The sequence below is a fragment of the Phoxinus phoxinus genome (assembly GCF_949152265.1).
Source record: "Phoxinus phoxinus genome assembly, chromosome: 9".
In the NCBI taxonomy this organism is placed as follows: Eukaryota; Metazoa; Chordata; class Actinopteri; order Cypriniformes; family Leuciscidae; genus Phoxinus; species Phoxinus phoxinus.
This window is the reverse complement of record NC_136884.1, coordinates 5,836,726-5,859,225: the sequence shown is the minus strand read 5'-3', so window position 1 is coordinate 5,859,225 and position 22,500 is coordinate 5,836,726. Positions and strand designations below refer to the sequence as shown.

Genomic DNA, 22,500 nt, shown 5'->3' with positions numbered 1-22,500 from the left:
TAAAGAGGCCGCTATATTCCTGCGTAATATTTATCCCAAGATATTTAAATTCATTTGAGATTGAAAAGGGAAAGATATTAAACACATTAGTATTCATACGGGCTTTAGAATTAATTGGAAATAAGGTACTTTTTGATAAGTTCAATTTGTAACCTGATACTGCTCCAAATTCCTTCAAAATTTCCATTATCACAGGAACAGATTTAACAGGGTTTGAGATATATAGTAACAGATCGTCCGCGTACAAAGACACTTTATGTTCCGTTTTTCCCCTTTTAATCCCAATGAACTCCTCCGTTGCCCGTAATAAAAGAGCCAGAGGTTCAATGGCTATTGCAAAAAGTAATGGCGAGAGCGGGCAGCCCTGCCTAGTCGAGCGGCCGAGAGGGAAATAACTTGAATGAACATTGTTAGTCCGCACTGAAGCTTGGGGTTGGGCATATAATAACTTTATCAAAGATATAATTTTTGGGCCAAATCCAAACTTTGACAGGGTCGAAAAGAGATAATCCCATTCGACCCTGTCAAAAGCTTTTTCCGCATCCAAGGAGAGTAAAATTTCAGGATGTAGATTTTTTTTATCCTGAGTGTGAATTATATTTAGTAATCTTCTAATATTAAAAAACAACTGTCTGCTTTTGATAAACCCAGTTTGGTCCTGTGAAATGATTGTCGGCAAGATTGTTTCCATTCGTGTAGCTAAAATTTTAGCAAGTAGTTTATTGTCAACGTTAAGTAAGCTCAGCGGTCTATAAGACGCGGGGTCTAAGGGGTCCTTGTCTTTTTTGTGAATAAGAGAAATGCTTGCGTGGTAAAATGTTGGAGGTAGAGAGCCCCTATGTAAGGCTTCATTGAATACATCCAACAGCAATCCCGAGATCTGCTCTTTAAAGGCTTTGTAAAATTCTGAAGTGTAGCCGTCTGGGCCAGGCACCTTAGAATTTTGCATACTATTTATAGTTTGTTCAATTTCATGTTTTGTTATGGGTTTCTCCAGTTGTTCTAGATTTTCTAAGCTAATTGTTGGAATTGCCATTTTGTCAAAAAACATATCTATGAGTGTGGGGTTCTTCTTGGATTCTGAAGTGTATAATTTTTTATAAAAACCTTTAAATGTATCATTTATCTCCTGTATGTCTCTTGTAACTTGGCCTGAATCCGTGCGTATTTCCGTAATCATCCTTGATGCAGTTTGTTTTTTAATTTGTTGAGCCAAAATCTTGCCCATTCTTTCCCCTTGTTCATAATATCTATACCTTGCTTTGGTCAACATTTTAACTGTTCTTGTAGTGTATACTAAATCTAGTTCTGTCTGCAGGGCCAGCTTTTTCTTATGTAGAATTACTGAGGGACTAGATGAATGTTGTCTATCTGTTTCTGTTATTTCTTTTTTTAGTTGAGTTTCTCTTTCCCTTTGTTGTTTATTTTTCAGGCTTTTCCATGAAATGACTTGGCCTCTGATGAATGCCTTTAGCGCTTCCCAGAGGGTGGATTTAGTGACGTCTGGAGTGTCATTAAATGATAAATACAAATTTATGTGTTTCTTTATTTCTTCTATTCCCTCTTTGCTTGATAGTATGCTGTTATCGAACCTCCAGATCCTCGATGTTTGATTATATCCGAAAGTTAAATGCAGAGTTAGAGGACTATGATCTGACAACATTAGTGTTTCATAATTGCAATGTTTCATTTGTTGAAGGAGTTTCCCATCTATTAAAAAGTAATCTATTCTGGTATAAGTTTGATGAACTGGGGAGTAATAAGAATATTGCCGTGTGTTGGGGTGCAGGGTTCTCCATGGATCTATTATTTTATAAGTATTCATAAATTTCTTAATCCTTTTTGCCATTTTAGTCACAGTAAACGGTCTACGTGATGACCTATCCAGGTCAGAATCAAGCACTAAATTAAAATCTCCACCAATTATCAATTGATGAGAGTCCATGTCAGGTATTTTTGATAATAATGAGTCTATAAATTGTTCATCATCAACGTTGGGCGCATATACATTTACTAATGTGATCAAATTATCATAAAGCTTACCAGTGACAATGATGAATCTGCCTTGAGAGTCCGGTATTATCTTTGAAGCGATAAACGGTATTGTTTTTTTTATTATTATTGCTGTACCCCTACTCTTTGCCCCAAAATTAGAGTGAAATATCTGTCCAATCCATTTATTGCGTAATCTGTTGTGATCTTGATTTTTCAAGTGCGTTTCTTGTAGAAAGCAAATATCCATATCTAATTTTTTCAAATGTGCTAAAATATTACACCGTTTTATGGTTCCATTAAGCCCTTTGCAATTCCAAGTCACAAATTTGACCAAGTTGTGCGGAATTGTTTTAGCCAACATGGTGTTAACTTCGGTCATATTTAATTAATGCATGGCAGTGAAAACTATCTTGTGTGACATCCTCTGAATTAGAACAAAGACTGAACATGAACTTTTTCAACATCCCTAAACTAAACGTGCTAGGGTAAAAACAAAGAACAAAAAATACCTTCGTAACGATCCCTAAGTTCCTAGTCCCTAAGTCCGTGGACACTTGACTAACCACTTAACTCCTAAAGTTGTATACTATATACTCCTGGGTCAGATCACTTTTATTTGTGGTCCACTCTTATTGAATAAAAGTAAACATAAATCAAATCTAGTATAGTAGTTCAAATTTAACTCCTTACCCCCTTCCTTAAACGTGAAATTTAAATCAAATGGTTGTCCATTACGCATAGAAAAAAAAAAAAAAAAAAAAAAAAAAAAAAAAAAAAAAGATTAATAATAATAATACTATTAATATTTAACCATCCTTGTTATAAACAAAACGTTAAAGGGGAAGGAGAAAAAATAAATAAAATACAATAAAATAAAATAAATATACGTGTGCATATACCTAACGTACCTACACTCACGCACATACACACACACCCCTCCAGCTATTCCACCCGTCAACACATAATTTTTCTTTCCCCTCCTTTTCTCTTTATCAAATCAAAATGACTCCATTCTCCTCTAAACCATGTTTTACAGGCAAAAGAAAAGTGTCTTTTAATAAGTTTTCCTTGGTGGCCTCATAATTATATGTTGAAAGGAATACTCAAATACCTTCAATCCTCTACTACCCGTGCAGCTGGGGCCTGGGTTTTGATAAAGTTTTCAGCTGCCCGTGGGTCAGTGAACGAATGTTTGGTGTTGTTCATCGTTATGATCAACTTTGCCGGGTAGTACAGACTGTAGGGTATTCCAGCGTTGCGTAGTTTCACCTTAACCGGGTTGAAAGAAGCTCGCAGCTTGCTGACCTCTGGACTCATATCCGGAAAAATATGTACAGGTGATCCTTTGTAAGATAGGTTGCCTTTGCTCCTGGATAGTTGCAGAATCTTCTCCCTGTCGGTGTGGTAATGTAGGCGTGCTATCATCGCTCTCGGGCGCTCTCCTGCTCGGGGCTTCGGGGCCAGGGTTCTATGAGCTCGATCTATTAGGATTGGTGATTCAAAGTTTTCTTCGCCGAGCACTTCTGAAAAAAACTCCGCTATGAAGCGGCTTGGGTTCCCTGCCTCTATATCTTCGCTAATTCCCACCACGCGTAGGTTTTGCCTGCGACTTCTGTTCTCGAGGTCCATGTATTTTTCCTGCAGTTTATTGTAGTCCTTCTGTAAGGTTGTGTGTGCTTTGTCCATGGCGGTTATTTTGTCCGAAACATCACAGAGAGATCTTTCCATCTCTCTCTGTGTGTCTGCCGTTTCAGTGTGGGCTCTGTGCAATGTTTCTATTTTCTGTGAAAGTTCGTTTCGGAGCGTATTGATGTCCGCTTTAGCTTCGTCCCGTAGCGCTGATATGTCTTTGCGTATTTCTTGATGCATAATCTCGATTTCCGCTTTGATATCGTTCTTTACATTTTCGCGGTAGGCACGTAGTTCACTTCGAAATATTCCCACAGAGAGAGGTGTTTCTTCTTCAGCCATTACGCCTTCATCTCGTGAGCAGGACAGAGCCTCACTAGCTGAAGCAGTGTTAGCCGGGGTTTTGTCAGCCTGTGTTGCCATAGCATTCGCAGTGCCAGTTGAGGCCTTGTTAGCTAAGACATCGTTAGCCGGAGCAGTGCCAACCGGTACGGGTGTGGCTTGTAGAGTTTTTTGTGTGTATTTCCGAGTGCCCTTCATATCAAATGGTGTCCTAAATAATTTTATATAGGTGAATTGCTGATAAAGGGCGATGTTCGTTGACCCAGGATATTTAAATTGTTAACTTTTGCGGAGCTGCCTAACTTCGTTGCTCACTCCATTCGGCCGGAAGCGGAAGTCCCTGATTGCTTTTTTAAACATTTATTAATGAGATTTATGGAAAAATGTCACACCTGACCGGTCTCAGGCTACATGCTTAACTTAAGCGGATTTCTTTCTTTCTTTTCCCTCCATAGTAGTGTTGAAATTCTGAGAGAAGATTCGTTTTTAAAGCCTGTTTCTTGATTCTCTCGGTCAACACTCACTGCCGTTCTACAGACTTTCTTCTTATCTATAGTGTTAATATTTAGAGAGGGGGCATAGAACTGGAGAAAGCGTGAAAATGAGGCTGAACGCTGATGTAAAAGGAAAGCGGTCTTCCTCTTGACCTCAGGATGTGGAGCTGGAGCTCCAGTAAAGCACCGGCAGCGTGTTGAACTCATAAATGCCAGCATTCTGGCTTTGGCTGGGTCCAGCGGACGGACAGTGAGGCGAGGAAGGAAAGCTTTTCTCCGGGTAAGGAAAGATGGAGTATTTGGTTACCTCTCCAAATTGGGTCTGACCTGGTGTCTGTGTCGATAGGGAGGAAGTCCTAATGGCTGAACGCCACCGGAGGTTCTGTCTGTTGTCAAGGAGTTTCCTCTGGCATGTCCTAAAGCTGAATGGAGAGCGTCTCCTGCGCGGATATGCCGCGACCAGCCCAGATAAAAGCATTATGGATATTATATGGTCAGAGACAGCGCTTATTCTCTATAACGATAGTAAATCTATTTAGACTAAATCTAAAAGTAGTTTATTTTTTCATCCTTGCTCAACAGGGAAATCTCACAGGGCAAAGGATGCGAGCCAAGTGTTAATTGTTTACAAAAGTATTTTTTTTAAAAAAGGGTGAGCAGCACAGCCTTGATTTTCTCCTCTCCGGTGTCCTTCAAACACATATCACATCTCAGTTTATCTCATAGAGAACTATGCAGTGATATAGGCATTTGCTAAAAGTTGGATTAGTGAGTTTCTGTGAATCTTGGAGGCAGGGCAGCGTATGAGAGCTGGGGAAGGTATAAACCCCCAGCTGTTCACTGGCATTACTACCTTCAGCTGCAGTCAGTGCGTTCTCACGCAGACCACATGACACTTTCCCTCTGACCCCTGGAGCAACAGCTGGCACAGGCTGCTGCACACGTTCCCCGTATGAGGATTCCCGATGCTTTAGAAGTATCTCTAATGCATCAAAAACATAAACTGAAAATTGGCTTTGAAACGATATTCACTCAGAAGTTGCCTATAACAAATAATCGCAAAGAAATGGCAAGAAACAAACTGTTAAACATAAAATTTGAAAAATGTAATTTTTTGTTGGAGCACCTAAAGGAACATGGTAATAAGGAGAAAAAATATTTTTGCGCTCTCTTGCAAATGTTTTGCGTTCCCCCGAGAAACTGCATTCGTTTGCAAAACTTTGAGTTCTTTGAGTACAGTTTCTCGAGGGAACGCAAAAGTTTTGCGAAATATGTTTTCCTCCCATCTCATTTATCTCATGTCCCTTTAGGGGCTCCGTAGGTTTTGGACCCCATTGACTTTCATTGTATGAAAAAAAATCTTCTTTTGTATTCCACTGAAGAAACAAAGTCACACAGGTTTGGATGTCAGAGTGTGCAAATGATGACAAAATTTAGCCCTTTAAACTCTCGCCTAGGCAAGTATAGATGATTATATTTCAGGATGTCATATTTCCAGCCCTAAAGTTGCTGCTATTATAGTGAAGTTTTAAACTTTCTTTAATTATTCCCCAACTGGCTGTTTTCCAGTCCTTGACCTTAGGGATCCGAATATAATCCATGCCCTTGGAAACACATGTCATAATTCAATTAGCTGTCCATTTTAACAGTTTCGTCCCCCTGTGCGCCCTCTTAATGTCAGACAGGTGTTCTCCATCATGCGAGAGCAGCGACGGACACAAAACAGTTCACAGGCTGCGTTTCATCAACGAGGGGGAGGGAACTCAGCGTCGGAAGTTATTTAGTGACACGAGGAGGGGGACTCAGATTTAAAGCCCCGTGTTTTGTTCATGAGTTAGAAACATGACGTGCTGGCCGGCTTCCCCGAGATTTTTCTAATCCTCTTATTTATTTGAATTACTCTGAGGTTTACAGAGGATGGTTACGATCCCTCCCCCATCCATTTCCTATGTCGTACTGGACACATGGATACCGTCTGCATACTGAGAGCCTTTCCCAGTCAAAGCCACCATCCGAGTGCGACGGCTTTGACCGTGTGACTGCAGTCAGGCTGTAGTAAACAACTTCTGCCTGCCAGATCGTTTTCATTCAAGAAACTTTGCACTTGAACGTGAAACTTTGCACTTAAAGTGTGCTCACGCCGTTGGGTAGTTTCACAATACTGAAAATGAAAAATCTCTCATCATTTACCTTAACTCACCCTCAAGTTATTTCTTGTGCTGAACACAAAAGCAGAAAATTTGAAGAATGTTGAACCAATCGGCTGCTGGTTCCCATTGACTTAGTAAATAAAAATACTGTTGAAGTCACAAGGTGACTCTTTTCATTCAGATGACATGAGAACAGGCTTAAACTCTTGCTGTTTGTTTTGAAATATCTAAATATCTAATCATTTTGTGTATCCGTAAAATCTTTCAATTTTGTTCTGTGAGAGAGCAGTGAGAATGCAGGATGTGAAATGTAATAGGGGTCCAGCGAAGGGCTTGTTTTATTGTCGATAGACTCATTAACATTAAACTGTGAGCAATTTTAATCTAATTTGCCCCAGGCTTTTCTTTCAGTGCCTGTGAAATGGACCCGAGCCAGAGAATCTCCGGGGCTTTAGTGAGGCGCAGGTTGCTGCTCTTCCTCAGAGTATGATACTGTGTTCCTGTGAAACGGGCCTGGATTTTGTTTGACGAGCTGAGCAAAAGAGCTTTTTCCACTCGCAGTTTCATCGCCCTGCCAACTGGCATTTACTCCACAGAACCGTCAAACACAAAGCCTATTTTTAAGAAAGAAATGTGTGTTTTACCATGTTTTACCACAAGAATACATAATGTAAATACTATATAAGGTGGTGTGGTGCAATGATGTTTGCTAACTAACAGTCATTTTTTCACTGATCTTCAACCCTGAAATAATCAACACTGTTGCATTTTTGAATGGCACAAAACAAATATTTGTATCATATAAAATATGATAAATAGCCTAATATAGTATAATATTTTTAAATGTATAATATCACACACACACACACACGCGCGCGTGCATAAACAATTAAAAATAAATGAATAAATAATAAATATTAGAATTATTGTTTTATATAATACAATCATTATTTTTTAATTAAATAATTGTGTAGATTATTATTATTATTATGTTAAATATAATATTGTATATAAAAATATTAGTAAATAAAAGTTTGCAAATATATAACACACACACACACACACACACACAGTATACAGCAGAGTATATATAAAATATCACATCTAACTTTTATGTTATGTTTATTTGACCTAACTAAAAATATAATGGAAAAAGTTATACTGTGTCCTAAGAAAGATCCTTATATGGACAGCAGAGGCACTTATGTTTGTGAACATCACTTGTGTCCGAGTACTCTTTGTAATAATGGCCTGTTCTGTGGCAAAAGTCTTCAAAGGATCTATTGTAGCCACGGTTCTCAGTCACCATTCACTCAGTAATGGGCTCTGGGAGGCAGGGATGGCTGCGGCAGGGCCGGCCGTATTACATGTGAGAGCTGTCAGGTCAGGGGGTACGAGTGTTAAAATGCTAATGCTCTTTAACTGACTTTTACATGCTTCATCAGTTTCCATCATCTCCAAATCCCTTGGAAGGACAGTTTACACTGACGCTTGGACTTTAATTTTGGATAAACTATTGCGTTGTGTACTGTCAAGGCATGTGAAGATGTTGTTTCTTAGAGGTTAGGGTTACAAACTTAACTCTGTGTGTATGAGGTCATGTGTCCTTTCGTCTCCACTTTCCCTTGTACACACTGACATTTGTCTTTTGATGTGTCTGGGCAGGTGTCCTCACAGCCTCACATGTGCTCTAGCACACACATACATGTGACACCAAACACTAGCACACACATCAGACAGTAATGTCACTCGGTCATGTTAAAAAGACCCAGTCTAAAATAACGACCTTTCCCTCATCACACTTTCATTTAGAGATATTCACACCACCGTCACTGGAGAGAGTAATGAAAGAGGGTGAAATAGGAAGGGCCACTTGAGTCTGATGACCTCATTTTAAAAGCATAACCTACTGTAATACCCTAACACTGCCCAGAACACTCTTGCAACCACATAGCATTGCAATATATACCATTTAGATCACCTTAGCAGCCCCCTAACAACCACATAGCAATGCACTATAAAAAAATTAAATGCAACACCTTAGTAACTATAACAGCACCCTGGCACAATCACAACACCCTAAAAATCACATAGTGTTCTGAGTTTTTCTTTGTAAACCACCTAGAACACCTTACCAACAACATAGCAACACCCTAGCAATCACATAAAAATGCACTATATGTGGTTAGAACACTTTAGCAGCAACATAACAACCACCTAGTAAACATCTACAACACCCTAGAAATCAGTTACAAAACAATTCACTATAGCAATGCACTATGTACACACCTTAGCAGCAACATAGCAACACCCTAGCAACCACATAGCAATGCACTATATGCACTTAGAACTCCTTAATGTCTGCATAACAATGGCCTAGTAAACATCTTAGAAATTACAAAGCAATACACTATATAGAAATGCATTATATACACCAACACCTTAGCAACACCTTAGCATCCACATCATGCAACCTAGCCTCTTTGTGGCAACTTTTGCACTGGCGAAACCACAAAAAAAATAGTTTGCACTTGTATAATGGATAATTTGTTGATTCCAAAGATTGTTGTTTTATTTTTGTGATTTCTATGAACTTAAAGTCTGTTAGTGTACAGGACACAGGCTTTACGCCTCATGCATTTGTGCTCCTCTGAATTACTGGTGCATTGACTCCAACTCTCCTCATCTTTCCCATTCCAGATCTGGCCACGCCGTACCTAAGAGGGCAGCGCAAATTCACCGAGGACGTTGACTGGTCTTACACAGGTAGGTAGACAACGAACAAATGCCCTTATTGTGTGCTTTTTACCAGACTTCAGTGTGGCATGCCACTGGCTTAAAGCCTTAAAAACCTTTTCTCCTTTGAGCGAGAGATAGGGATAAGGTAGCAGTAGATGGAAGTGAATAATGACGGATCAATGTCCGTTCTCCATTAGAAAGACGGCAGTGAGTCGACCTTCTGAATGAGAGGTAGCAGCACACACTGCCACTGACCCGCCTGTGCAGGAGATTAGCTGAAAGTCTTAGACACTTTAAGATACTAAAGTCTTTGAAAAAGAGTAAGTGACATTCAGGATTGTGTGAGGCCCTTGACCTGTGGCTTTTAAAGCGAGCCTGACGACGCTTTAAAAATGGTAGAAAAGCTATAGAAAGCTTGTTTCCGGTAATTGCGAATAAACTCATAATTGCGAGTTACAAAGTCAGAATTGTGAGATATAAACTTAGAATTCTGAGAAAAAAAAGTTTTTCCTCAGAATTGGACTTTGTAACTTGCAATTATGAGTTTATATCTCGCAATTCTGACTTCTTTTCACAGGATTGTGAGATGTAAACTCGCAATTGCAAGTTAAAAAGTCCAAAAAAGTCAGAATTGCGAGATATGAACTCGCTATTGCGAGGAAAAAAGGTCTGAATTAAGAGATTATATCATGAAATTCTGACTTTATAACACACAATTGCGACTAGGCCTATATCACAATTCTGACTTTATAACTGAGTGTGACTTCATATCACGCAATTCTGACTATAACGCGCAATTGCGACTTTATATCATGCAATTGCTACTTTATATCATGCAATTCTGACTTTATAACATGCATTTGCAACATCACGCAATTGCGACATTATATCACGCAATTCTTACTTTATATCATGCAATTCTGACTTTATAACATGCATTACAACATCACGCAATTGCGACATTATATCACGCAATTCTTACTTTATAACTCTTTTGCCCAGATCGCAGGGAGCTTGATTGACAGGTGATCTGACCAATCATACTTCGCCAGCCGCCATTTTTTTCCGACAAAGCAGTCAGGAGAGTTTAGAAGTCGATTAACATGGGAGGATTTGAACTTGAAAAACGGAGTGTATACTGACGCCTTTCCGCGGTTAAAACAACATTCCTTCTTATGTTCATTCATGTTTATTTGAAGCTATAAAAGTATAAATTAACTAGAAGGAAGAGATGATCGGTTCACGAGCAGCTTTAACTGATGCTCATACAGCGATCTGTCAGACACAAAACGGTAGGCTATTTATTGTTTAAATTTCTTTTAAAAAAAAATCTAATTTGAAAGGTGATACTTTGTTTTAATATCAAAAGTAACCGAAAAGTAACCTGATTTGTCCTGTTTGTCAGCGCGTTGTCAGTGTCCTCTCTGCTCCGCGATCTATTTTTCACTGCGTGAGAAGAACATGAGAGCGGCGTAACGTTAGCTTGTCGGACATAGCAACAGTAAACTAAAGGGGGCGTTTCTTTGCGAACGGTCAAATTGTGAGTAATTCTGAGAAAATAAAGTCTGGATTGTGAGAGTCACAATTACCTTTTTTATTTTTTATTCAGCAGGGGAAACAAGCTTCCATAAGGGCCAAAACTGAGTCACATTGAACAAATATTGTTTGAATGACTGAAGTAGAGTAGGAGGAGACTGTGTGTGTGTGTGTGTGTGTGTGTGTGTGTGTGTGTGTGTGTGTGTGTGTGTGTGTTCACTGAGTCGAAACTAAATGAATTAACATGTGAAAGAACACTCTTGATTGTGAGGCCCAGCACAAACCTGTGAAGAAATAGAACGATACACGTTTCTCTGTTTAACTCTAATTGTTTCACGTAAAACCCTCTCTCCTCAAACAAAAGTTGTCAAGCTTGAATGCTAATTTGTTCATAGACCCTTGGAACTTCAGCTGACAGTCATACAGTGACTCTCTAACACTTCAGATTTCCTCTTGATGTGTGTGGGAAATGTCTATTTTTTATGCACTATTTGTGAGTTTATAGCTTTCAATGTTTTTAAATATCATGGGAAAAGCAAATCCTGGAATACCATGCGAAACGGCGAATACTAAATATTCAGTATATCATAAAATAGTGTGCTTATGTAGAGCGTTCCAAATTAGTCGCTTATTAGGTTCCATTTCAGTCAGGATGCAGCTGTGCATGTAGGCAGTCCTGTTGACTTGGTTTTGGGACAGTTCTTGAGTCTGCTCATGATCATTGGTTATTGTAGCATGCCCGTCCCCTGTTGACCCTGTTTTCCGAACCCCAGGGGTGCGTGTGATTCCTGCCTCTGGCATCAGTCCCTCTCCCGTCTCCATCTGCTGCGGGGGCTGCAGCTTTTCCCTCTAATCTACATGCTCTGATAACCTGCGGATAGAGCGTTTATAAACGAGACGCCCGCCTACGTCCTCAGAAGCACCTCTGCTATTACAGCTCATGATCTCAGTTTTATTCATGAAGCACATGGAGGACGTAATGTATACGGATATACATATGTTTTCCTACAGCAAGTGTTGTAAATTATTGATCGATCGCAAAAGAGACATTGCTTTATGGTGTACACAAGCTGCAACACAAGTTGTCATGGAAACGACACTACAAGTTACTCACACCCAAGCTACATACATTTTAAACCATCCACTTGTTCCTGACACTGGGATCCTTATTAAGTGCATCTACTGTATCCAGTGTAGACAGCATCAGTGATTATAATGGGTTATATTTGCTTTTGACGCGACACAACGCTCATCCAGTGTAGGCAAATTTATGGAAGTAAAATAATGCCAAATGTTTTTGAAACAAAAAAGCCTTTTGAATTGCACTACTTGAAAAAAATATGCATTTGCATATTAAACCCTGCTTGCATTTTAATGCACTGTATTTTTAGGGCTTGCATTTTTATGCGCTAACATTCAACATGGTTGAATATTTAAGCTGTGAATATTTCAAACACATTTTCATTATTAAAAATTCAATAATCCATATTCACCTGTCATATTTCACTTCCAAAATATTCAAACTAAAATACGTTTAACTGTATAATGGATCCGTGCATCAGGTCTTAAAGTGACAGCAGCCTAATATATACCTGCTGCCAAATTATGAAATAATGTTAAACATGTCTATATAATTATAATTAAAATATATTTTTAATATATAAATATATTTGATAATTAACAATAATATTATTTTATACTTGTATTAATTTATTATATTTATACAATTAATTAGATGTTAATATTACTTATAATTGTATAAATCATATGTAATATGAATATTATAAATAATTATATTTCTAATTATATTGTATTATTCAATTGTTAACAATCAGACAAGGTGTGTTTTTTGTGAACAGCTGCTCCTTTTTTAATTTGTAGTGCATCCACAGACTTTCACAACGGTTGTGTGTTCTACTTCTGCCCTTTGCTGACCTTCCTTAGTGGAAATTGAGAGGAAACTGTTGTGGATAATTGGCTGGTGTAATCAGACTGCATGTCGGGATGGATCAGGGTGTCATTATGGAGGGGAAGGATTCCACAATGACCATTCCCATATGCGATTGTTCATTCCCATGCGTCATAAAATGGCAGATTGCTTCAAAGGCCAAAGCGCATCCTACCTGTTATTGCAACAGAAATATTCGAAATGTCAGAGCAGCCCAGAGGTCTCCGAATCCTTTAAATTACTTCAGGCTCTGCATTTATGCCACATCTCTACCGGTTACCATAGCAGCAGCCGTTCTCTTTGATTACAGCGTATCCACGTCGCGCCGTGTGTGTGTGTGTGTGTGTCTGCCGGGCCAGATGCTGCACCGCTGTAACCTGACAGACTCGTAGTTCACCTTGCCAGCAGACGCTGTTTTCCTGTTGAATGAGGACGCCATCAATCAGACTAATAGCAGACGTTTGTCTCGCATGTCGATATTCAGCACCTCGAGGATGTGGTTCTGCCCTCTCAGCCTAATCCTTTATAGCCTTTTAGAGACATATTAATTATGTTGTAGCTTTAGAGGGTGAAGAATTAACGGCCAGCTTGGGAGGTGAAAGTGAAATCACTGTGAAAATATACACTGTAATTGTCCTGCCAGGGAACATTAAAGCTGCTAATTCAGATCTTACGTTTCATCATGTAGTTAAAGAGGCGTCCTCGGGGGACAATTTTAATCAGATGTGTTTATGTTTGTGTGTGTGTGTGCGTGCGGTTTATTGCTCGTGCTTGTTCAGTGATGTGTGACCCATTGCCATCTGCTCCGTGAGTTTATCATCTGGTGAAGTCAGTGTGATATGTCATAGTGTTCAGTGTATGTGTTCAACACCACTGCAAGTGGCATTATTTTGCTCTGATCAGCACTGACTCTTCATATGCCATACCATGTGCCCCAGTATAGTGCCATATGCCATTATAATATTTTTTTTGGCCTTTTATTTAAAGTTTACAATAGATAGAACAGAACATTATACTCCGAAGAGGATCTGGAAAATGCTGAAACACAAATTTGACCCACAATGTGTTAGTGAACACTAGACCACAGCTTTGGCATATGCTTTAATAAATAAATATTACGATATTAAATGTGACTTTTAGACTCTTTTCTATAATGCAGAAAAAGCCTTGCATTTTGTTTTGCATTTTAGCAGTTCTTGGATTATACAAGACGATATGAGCTCATTAACTGAGACTATATGGAATATTTTTCTTTTTATTGAAAAAAATGAATATTGGCACATAACGTGACTATTTAAATGAACAAATAAAGGTGATTAAAATGGTCAAAGACAGAAACGTTGGCTGGTTGCACATTTGCCTAGATTCATATAAATTTGCCTAAAAATGAATCTAAACGTTTTGTTGCATTAATTAAGACAACACATCTTTATCTGATTTGTTGTAAGATTATTCCGTTGTTCATTTGTCACACCCTTACTCTTTACAGGGGCCCTAAACCAGAAGCATTGGACAAAGAAATATCCAGTCTGCGGCAATGCCAGACAGTCTCCCATTGACATCAGTGAGGAGTTCACTCAGGTTAGGATGCAGTACCAGAACCTGCAGCTGGAGAACTGGGAACAGCCCACCGCCGATTCCACCACCATCACCAATGATGGCAAAACAGGTCTGCATACCCTCACTGGGTTTGTGCTGTTTACAAGACGTTTGTTCAGTTGTGATGAATTGGGGATAAAACCGCTTTTTAAACAGCACTCAGTGAAATTATACTGACAGGTTAACTCCCCAGAGCGATGTCCTCCGATGAATGCAATTACGACCTGAGATTAATCGCCGGCAGACTAATGGAGCTGCTGAAGAATAAAATCTCCTGAAATGACAATCGTATTTCTCTTTCTTACCTGTAAATGGCAGCTGGGTGGCTTTGGATGGTCTGTGCTTTTACAGAAGCACAGAAGAAAAAGCTTGCACTGAACCTTTTGTTCTGATTTGACACCGTGAGAATGACAGATTATTCCAGCACAAAAGGCTTCGCTTAAAATGAATCTTTTATCAAGGCGAAGAGATGAAAGCTGAAGTATGAGCAATTAGGAATGCTGAATGAAGCACACATTTGCACATGGCTTGCGTATGGACTCGCGGTCATTGAGTTTGTGTGTGTGTGTATCATGTTTCTCAGTGGTAATCAGTCTGAACGGTCAGTACTTCATAAGTGGAGGTGGGCTCAGATCCAGGTTTAAAGTGGGCAGGATCACGTTCCATTGGGGCCGATGTAACGCCACTGCAGACGGCTCTGAACACAGCCTCAACGGCAACAGCTTCCCTCTGGAGGTAAAGTTCACCACACGTATAAATCACAGTGAATCAGGTTCTCTGTAAGATTGAGGATAACATGGACCTGCATTCATTTCATTTCCCACTAATCACACCATGATAAAATAAAAGTCAAATATGAACTCACGTTTACTATAAATGAAATAAAAGTGAGTATATTCTCTCTCTCTCTCTCTCTCTCTCTCTCTCTCTCTCTCTCTCTCTCTCTCTCTCTCTCTCTCTCTCTCTCTCTCAGATGCAGATATATTGTTTTGATGAAGAGGAGTTTGAATCCATAGACGAGGCGATAAGTAGCGGAGGAAAGATGGCTGCTGTAGCTGTCTTTTTTGAGGTGATATTTTCACCCTGCGCACATCATACACGCTTATACACACTGTATATTAACCCGTATAACGTCACCATGGCATGGTGCATCTGTAACCTTTTTATTATAATGACTTTAAAGTTGGATCTGTTCCTTAGGCCAGCGTTGAAGACAACCAGGATTATGTGGCCATCATTGACGGGGTCAACAGCGTGAGCCGATTTGGTACATCCTTGTTTTTCACATATCATTTTCATTATTTCAAATTCATCTGCAATCTTCCGCAATAACATGCTTCTATTTGACATTAAGGTAAAAGCAGCCCTCTGGAAGCGTTTTCTTTGCTGCCTCTGCTTCCACAGTCCCCCGAAAAATACTTCATGTACAATGGCTCACTCACCGCGCCACCCTGCTCGGAGAACGTGGAGTGGATCGTGTTTAAAAACACAGTGGCCATCTCAGAAACCCAGGTCAGGACATCTCAGATTATTTTCTGTGCAAGTGCAACACATAATTTGGCTAGATAAAGTCAGAAGAGTCTTGAAGATCAGGATAGTGAGAAGTTTGGGGTCACTATTGTAGCCAATGGCTCTTTTGTGTTTGTGTGTGTGAGAGAGAGAGAGAAACCCCTCTCCTAAAAATGGAGCGTGGTGAATACATCCCTGACAGCCCCTTTAAGCTATTCTTGAGCAAACGGAGGCGTGTGCATTAATATTTCAGCTGGCCGCCGCCTGACGTGTGGATCAGAGATAAGCCCTCGGTGGCGAGGACGCAACTTTGCCCCTCTTATCCAGATGCACTTTAAAGCTCAGTTTTAAGATGCGAGGAGGTTTTTTTTGTCATGCGGTTGTGTAGCTATTTTTTCTTCGCTCTCATGTCTGATCCACTTTAAACAAAGCCTGTTTCTTGGGCATGAAAATTTGATGGGGCGAAACACAGGCACGCTAAAGTATAGCTGATGAATCTTTAGCACTGGTTCAGCATTTGCATAAATTCACTCGTGCATATAAAACTATTCACCTTCATTCATCTTGATTCCGATTTTAATGCAGTCAATATAAAGAAAAAATTATAAATTAACTTGTTAGTACATTTGGTTGTGCAAGCTAATTCGGATACTTGCTCTGTTATTTTTGTTGTAACATTGCTCTCTGAATTACTTAATTCTGATTGGTCTGTTGCATCTCTCTATTTGTTGTTTAATGCTCTTCTTGCACAATTTAGTTTGTTTTAGTTAGTTAGTTTAAGTTAGTTATTTAGTTTTAGTAAGTTAGTTAGTTTTAGTTATTTGTTTTGTTAGTTTTAGTTAACGTAGTTAGTTTTAGCTAGTTTTATTTAGTTATTTAATTAGTTTTAGTTATTTAATTAGTTTTAGTTATTTAGTTAGTTTTAGTAAGTTGGTTAGTATCCAGACATAAGTTGTGAGATTAGATTATAGTCAGCCAGTCATCGTCTAAAAATAAGTGTTTATTTGGTCATAAGGACTGCTGACTGTACACTGTTTTGTATGTATTTAATTGTCTTCGTAATTTATTTATGTTTGTTGATTCTATATATTTTCCAATATCATATTTGTGTATTTTTATTTCATGTTATTTTAAAGTATTTTACAAAATACTACATTTTACATTTTGATGATGATGATTATTATTAATAGCCAATGAGCTTGCTGCTCAACCTTCAAATACTGTTCAGCATTTTCTGTAGTAGTTGCAACATGCTTTCAGAAACCCTCCACCTTCCTCAGCTCCACCTGTATATATTTGCTACCGGTAATTCATGTATGCTATATTGTGCATCAGCAGCATGTCTTACTTGCTCACAGCAGCGTGTCGTGTGTGTATTAGCAGTAGCAAGTCCTGTACTTGCTCTGCAACAGCAGCAGAAGCGGAGCAGATCTATTCCACCAAGACTAAACATATCAACATTGTCATATCCATTACCATGCCAAAACTCATGAGTTGTCATGACAGAATTATTATTATTATTTAACTGTAAGCAAGCTCTTGTAATCATGTCTTATTATCGTCTCATTATTCGTGCATTTTTGTATATTTGTAGCTGGAGGTCTTCTGTGAGGTGATGACCATACAGCAGGCCGGATACGTCATGCTGACCGACTACCTGCAAAATAACTACAGAGAACAACAACAGCAGTTCATGGGACAAGTGTTTTCATCCTACACAGGCACAGAGGAAGTCCCTGCACCCAGTATGTATACTACACACTCACACAGCGCAGCCTAACAAAGACACTCAGAAAAAGTATGTGCCTGTGATGCATGAAATAAGGATCAGAGAGGAGTGAGAGGTCATCTCTCAAGGTCAAATCGAGTGTTCGCATGCATCTCCTTCTCCTTCTCCTCAGACCGTGGACACACATGCTTTTTAAAAACCCTGCAGTGAATGTGTGTTGCCTGGAAACCACACTTTGGAGCTTTTCCAAGAAAACAAATGCACCAATTCTGTTTCAAACAGAGTTGATTTAGAAGCAATTTTGTAAGATGCTGATATTTGACTGAAGTTACGGCTCCTTATTAGAACGAAAGCAATAACATTGCTTTGTCTTTCTAATACAAAATTATACAAAAATATTTCTAATATTTCTTTGTCTTTCTCTCAGGCCACAATGCAGCCCATTATCTGTTATCTTATTGCTTATGCTTAAAGAGATAGTTCACCCAAACATGTACATTTTTGTCATTAATTACTTATCATCGTGCCGTTCCAAACCCATACGACTTTTGTTCATCTTCGGAATATGTGATTAAAAGCCTAAATTCAATCTGTTCATCATATAAAGCGATCATGTCTCTTCAGAAAAATTGGACTAAACCGCTTAATTCATATTAGTTTTAGGATCGCTTTATGAACTTTTTGAAGATTCAAAGTGTCAGTTGCATTGCTGTCAACGGAGGGACAGAAAGCTCTCATATTTAATCAAAAAGATCTTCATTTGTGTTCCAAAGATGAACAAAAGTCTTACGAGTTTGGAATGACACGAGGATGAGTAATTAATGACAGAATTTTAATTTTCGCATGAACTAACCCTTAAATCATCTCAGTTCGGTTTAGTGTCGATTGAGTTTATGAAACAAAGTTTCAAACTGTTCAAACAGCTGTAATTAATTATTTAGCTCAAGTCAGTTCAATGTACCAGTAATCTCATTCTGTGTTTAGTGTGCAGCTCCGAACCGCAGAACGTGCAGGCAGACTCTGAGAACTACACCGGCATGGTGGTGACGTGGGAGAGGCCACGAGCCGTCTATGACACCGCCATCGAGCGCTACTCCGTCACCTACCAAAGACTCCAGGGCAAAGACCCACCCAAACAACAGTATCTGACAGATGGAGAACAGGATGTGGTGAGTACTTTTAGCCCATCCACGTGAGGAGTTTAATATGACTGCGTTGACTGAAGCATGGATATTTCAGTCAACATTGTTACATGATAGCTGATAGTTCATCCCTAGTCCTGATGGTTAAAAACAGGTGTTATGAAATAGTATTCTCTTTTTTTTTCAGGGGGCCATTATTCATAATCTGCTTGCGAACAGTAGCTATGTTGTCCAAGTGGTGGCGCTGTGCATGAATGGCTTGACTGGAAAAATGAGTGACCAGGTTATTGTGGACATGCCTCTTGAAGACCCTGGTAATGCTGAATCAAACCAAAAATTAGAGAATCTTACAAAAAAATAAAAAAAAATGTCTGGATCAAATTTCACACCAATATCAAAAGTAAAAAAATAAAAATAACTACCGGTAGCCTATATATATATAATATTTTTAAAAATATATATATATTGGGGGTTGTGCTTAATTGCCAGGAAAATGTTATAAAATCATGTTTTGTACAAAAACATCTCAAAAATAAAAATGTGTTGTTTTGGGGTGAAATATAACCCAGATATTTCTTTGTGTTATTATCCTACAGTATTATTATTGTTTTTTCCCTTTGTATTAATTCACTGATATTTTCTTTGACCCTACAGTAAATGAGCCTGATCCCTTTGGTGATTTAACAGAATCAGAGGAATATAATGAGGTGCATTTTTTTCTTCTGAATGTAGATTATAAAACTATTCATAAATGATTGCATCATGAGCATCTTTATGGTTTTGATTAGCTTGATGTATTTTGTTTTCAGGGAACATCTCCCCCTCCTTCTAAGTCTCCGCCCAGCCGAACCCTCATCCGTGATTCCGGAAGTTCCATCTCCATCACCACAGCGACAGACCAACCAGGCTTCCTTTTTCCCGTTGTCAGGACAACCCCCATTACAGTCAGAGGAAAAATTACAGAGGAGTCTTCGCTGTCATGGTCACCTGACCAAAATAAGACCGGAAATGAAACCAAGCGGCCACTGAGCAAACTCATCCCAGAGGAGAGCGGCCACCTTCCTCACAGCAACATGGTGGTCACAGACGTCTACTATGAGGACGTCCTCAACACCAGCACCACAAAAACCACGCCAGACCTGAACAACAACCTTCTCACTGCACCGCCAGATGCTGAGGACCAAGAGACCTCAGTCAGGACAACCAAATCTTCATCAACTTCTGCATTTGGACGACTGGTGCCAAAACAGCCAGTGAAGACGACCACCATCACCCCTGCAGTAAATGCAACTTCAACAGCTAATGCAAGCACTGCGACTACTGGATCATCCACGAAGATCATTTCTCAGACCACTCAGCCCCTGTTTAACGGTAAGACAATCTTGATCAGGGTCTTTGCCTACACAAAACCTTTCGCTAAATGCTAACTTGCTTGCAGGAAAGTGATGGAAACGCTGGTTATGTAAAATCACACAATAGCAGCTGAGTAGTTCGATGATTGCATCATTATAGAGCAGTGTTTCCCAACAGTTTTCATCTAAAAGGGATCGTTCACTTACCATGTAATTTACTCACCCTCAAGTTGTTCAGAACCTGCATGATGTTTTTGTAATATATTTTCCCCATTGACTTCCATAGTATAGAAAAAAATTACTACGGCAATCAATGGGACCAGAAACTGTTTGGTTTCTTCAAAATATATGCTTTTGTGTTCAGCACAAGGAATAAATGAATACATTTTTTGGTGAACTATCCCTTTAAGTACTCCTTAATAAACCGCACCCTTGTGAAAAAGAAGTAGCATACTTTTAAAAAGAGAACTTATTAGAGAAATAATATGCTTTCAAATACTTAGATGTGAACTGAATGTAATGTAATGATTGCATGTCATTCGCAAATATAGTTAAAATAATACGAAATGCAATTAGAACCGAATTATATATAATTACTTATAATTAATTATAAGTGCTTTACATGGGATTTTAGTATGTTAGTCAACATATCAAAATAAGTGCTTATTTAAAGCACAACAAAAGATTATTAAATTATAATGATTTAAAATGTAGTTTAAAGTGAAAAAATGATTTGACATTACAGTGCACTTTTTTAGAAGTGTTTCTTAACACACTTTGAAAGTACATTGCTCTTTAAGTGCACTTAAGTGGCCTTTCATCTCATTAATATTATATTAGTTGCAAGTACTGTTGTTCACAAGTTTTGACAGTTCCAGAGAAACTTTCTTTACGATCTAGTGGTGAATTTGTTTCAAAATGAAACCCAGATGAGACACTTCACAAATATCACTATTTTATAGAGGAATTTAAATTCAAAAGAAGCTCGATAAGTATGAAATATCACCCACAAGTGATTGAACACATTATCATATGTACGAATGTTAATGAAAAGTTACAACTTATAGATAACAAAAACATACAGGTTTAATAAACTAAAACTGTCTTTCTAAACCTGTTACTCCTGGTTGGGAATCACTGTTAATAAGTAGTCAAACTTCCAGAAACGCTCAACGTGATGGTGGTGCAATTGTTACTGCCATTTTGTGCCACAAATATTCTCAAAAAGCTTAAATGCGCCCGCTGGACTCTCTCTTCTCGGCTGGTTGGCTCACTCTTCAAATGTTGAACGCGGTGGCGGTTCCTCTCTTGCTCTTGTGCATTCAACCTTTGCCTTCTTTCTCTTGCACATGGTGATGGCGCCCCCTTTGCCGTGGCTTTAGGTATTTCAAGATATGCTAGACCAATTTGATTGGTTTTGTTTCTTCCAAGCACTTCTTTCCTCCGCCGTAAATGTTTTTTTTTAGCGGAGAGTTGAAGTCTTAACTCTTTAGACGTGTTTGTTACAGCCACACCGCTCAGTAATCAAAGGGTATCGACGGCTCGAGATGCCACAAATCTCAATGTATACTCAACCCGCTACCCAACCATCTTTTTGGATGAGGGGTCTGCTCAAGTGCCTTCTTCAGACGCGCAGGGAGAGTTCAGCGGATCAGGGTCCGCGATCTTCCTGGAGGAGCTCGACCGGGAATGGGAGCTCGGCCAAAGCCGATCGGCTCCCAAAGATCTGAGCAAAACTGCAGATGAAAATAATGAGGGACTGTCCTCAACTTTCTACTTTGAGAGCGAGCGAGAGGATGCCACCACCGAAGAACCAGAAAACCAGGCTTTTCTCTCATGGGTGACCTGGTCAGCTGAATCTGACACTGGCTCTGGTCAAGGAGGGTCAGTGACCTCTCAAATCGATGATATTCCCATACAACTCATAATTCCTGAACTCACTATCCGAGAGTCAGAGGAAGACCAGAATACAGGTAAAACTAGTACATGATGTCAAAACATTTGGAGAACTGGCCAAAGCAACCAGTAGGCGGGTATTATGCAAATATGTAACATGATGATGTAACTAAGTCACAGAAATAATGGCAGGATCAAGTGTTTTCTGTTGGAAAGATGAACTACTTTTGGCGTGGACTTTGTGTTTTGTAACTCCGCAGATCTTTTACATGCACAAACGGCTATATAAGATACTAAAGGGAAGGTAAAATAATAGGTGCCCTTTAAGATAAGAAAATATTGCAGTTTTTTTTTTTTTTATTAAGGTGAAGCACATTAAATGCTTTTATGAATAGGATAATTTAATTCTCCATGGGCTACCAGTTGGATTATTTGGCATG

General features: G+C 39.1%; 1 protein-coding gene across 5 annotated transcripts in view; it reads left to right on the top strand.

The window, feature by feature from the left end:
* The window catches only part of ptprz1b (protein tyrosine phosphatase receptor type Z1b), a 44,269-nt gene that overhangs the window by 10,702 nt on the left and 11,067 nt on the right, over positions 1-22,500 (top strand). For all 5 annotated transcript variants that reach the window (XM_079624268.1, XM_079624266.1, XM_079624264.1 and 2 more), the window contains exons 2-12: positions 9,311-9,376; positions 14,323-14,502; positions 15,016-15,167; positions 15,406-15,501; positions 15,633-15,699; positions 15,787-15,944; positions 17,536-17,686; positions 18,655-18,839; positions 19,000-19,126; positions 19,467-19,519; positions 19,622-20,183. In XM_079624268.1, the coding sequence (XP_079480394.1) occupies positions 14,421-14,502; positions 15,016-15,167; positions 15,406-15,501; positions 15,633-15,699; positions 15,787-15,944; positions 17,536-17,686; positions 18,655-18,839; positions 19,000-19,126; positions 19,467-19,519; positions 19,622-20,183 (1,633 nt within the window). In that variant the 5' untranslated portion in view covers positions 9,311-9,376; positions 14,323-14,420. The remainder of the gene's footprint in view (positions 1-9,310; positions 9,377-14,322; positions 14,503-15,015; positions 15,168-15,405; positions 15,502-15,632; positions 15,700-15,786; positions 15,945-17,535; positions 17,687-18,654; positions 18,840-18,999; positions 19,127-19,466; positions 19,520-19,621; positions 20,184-22,500) is intronic.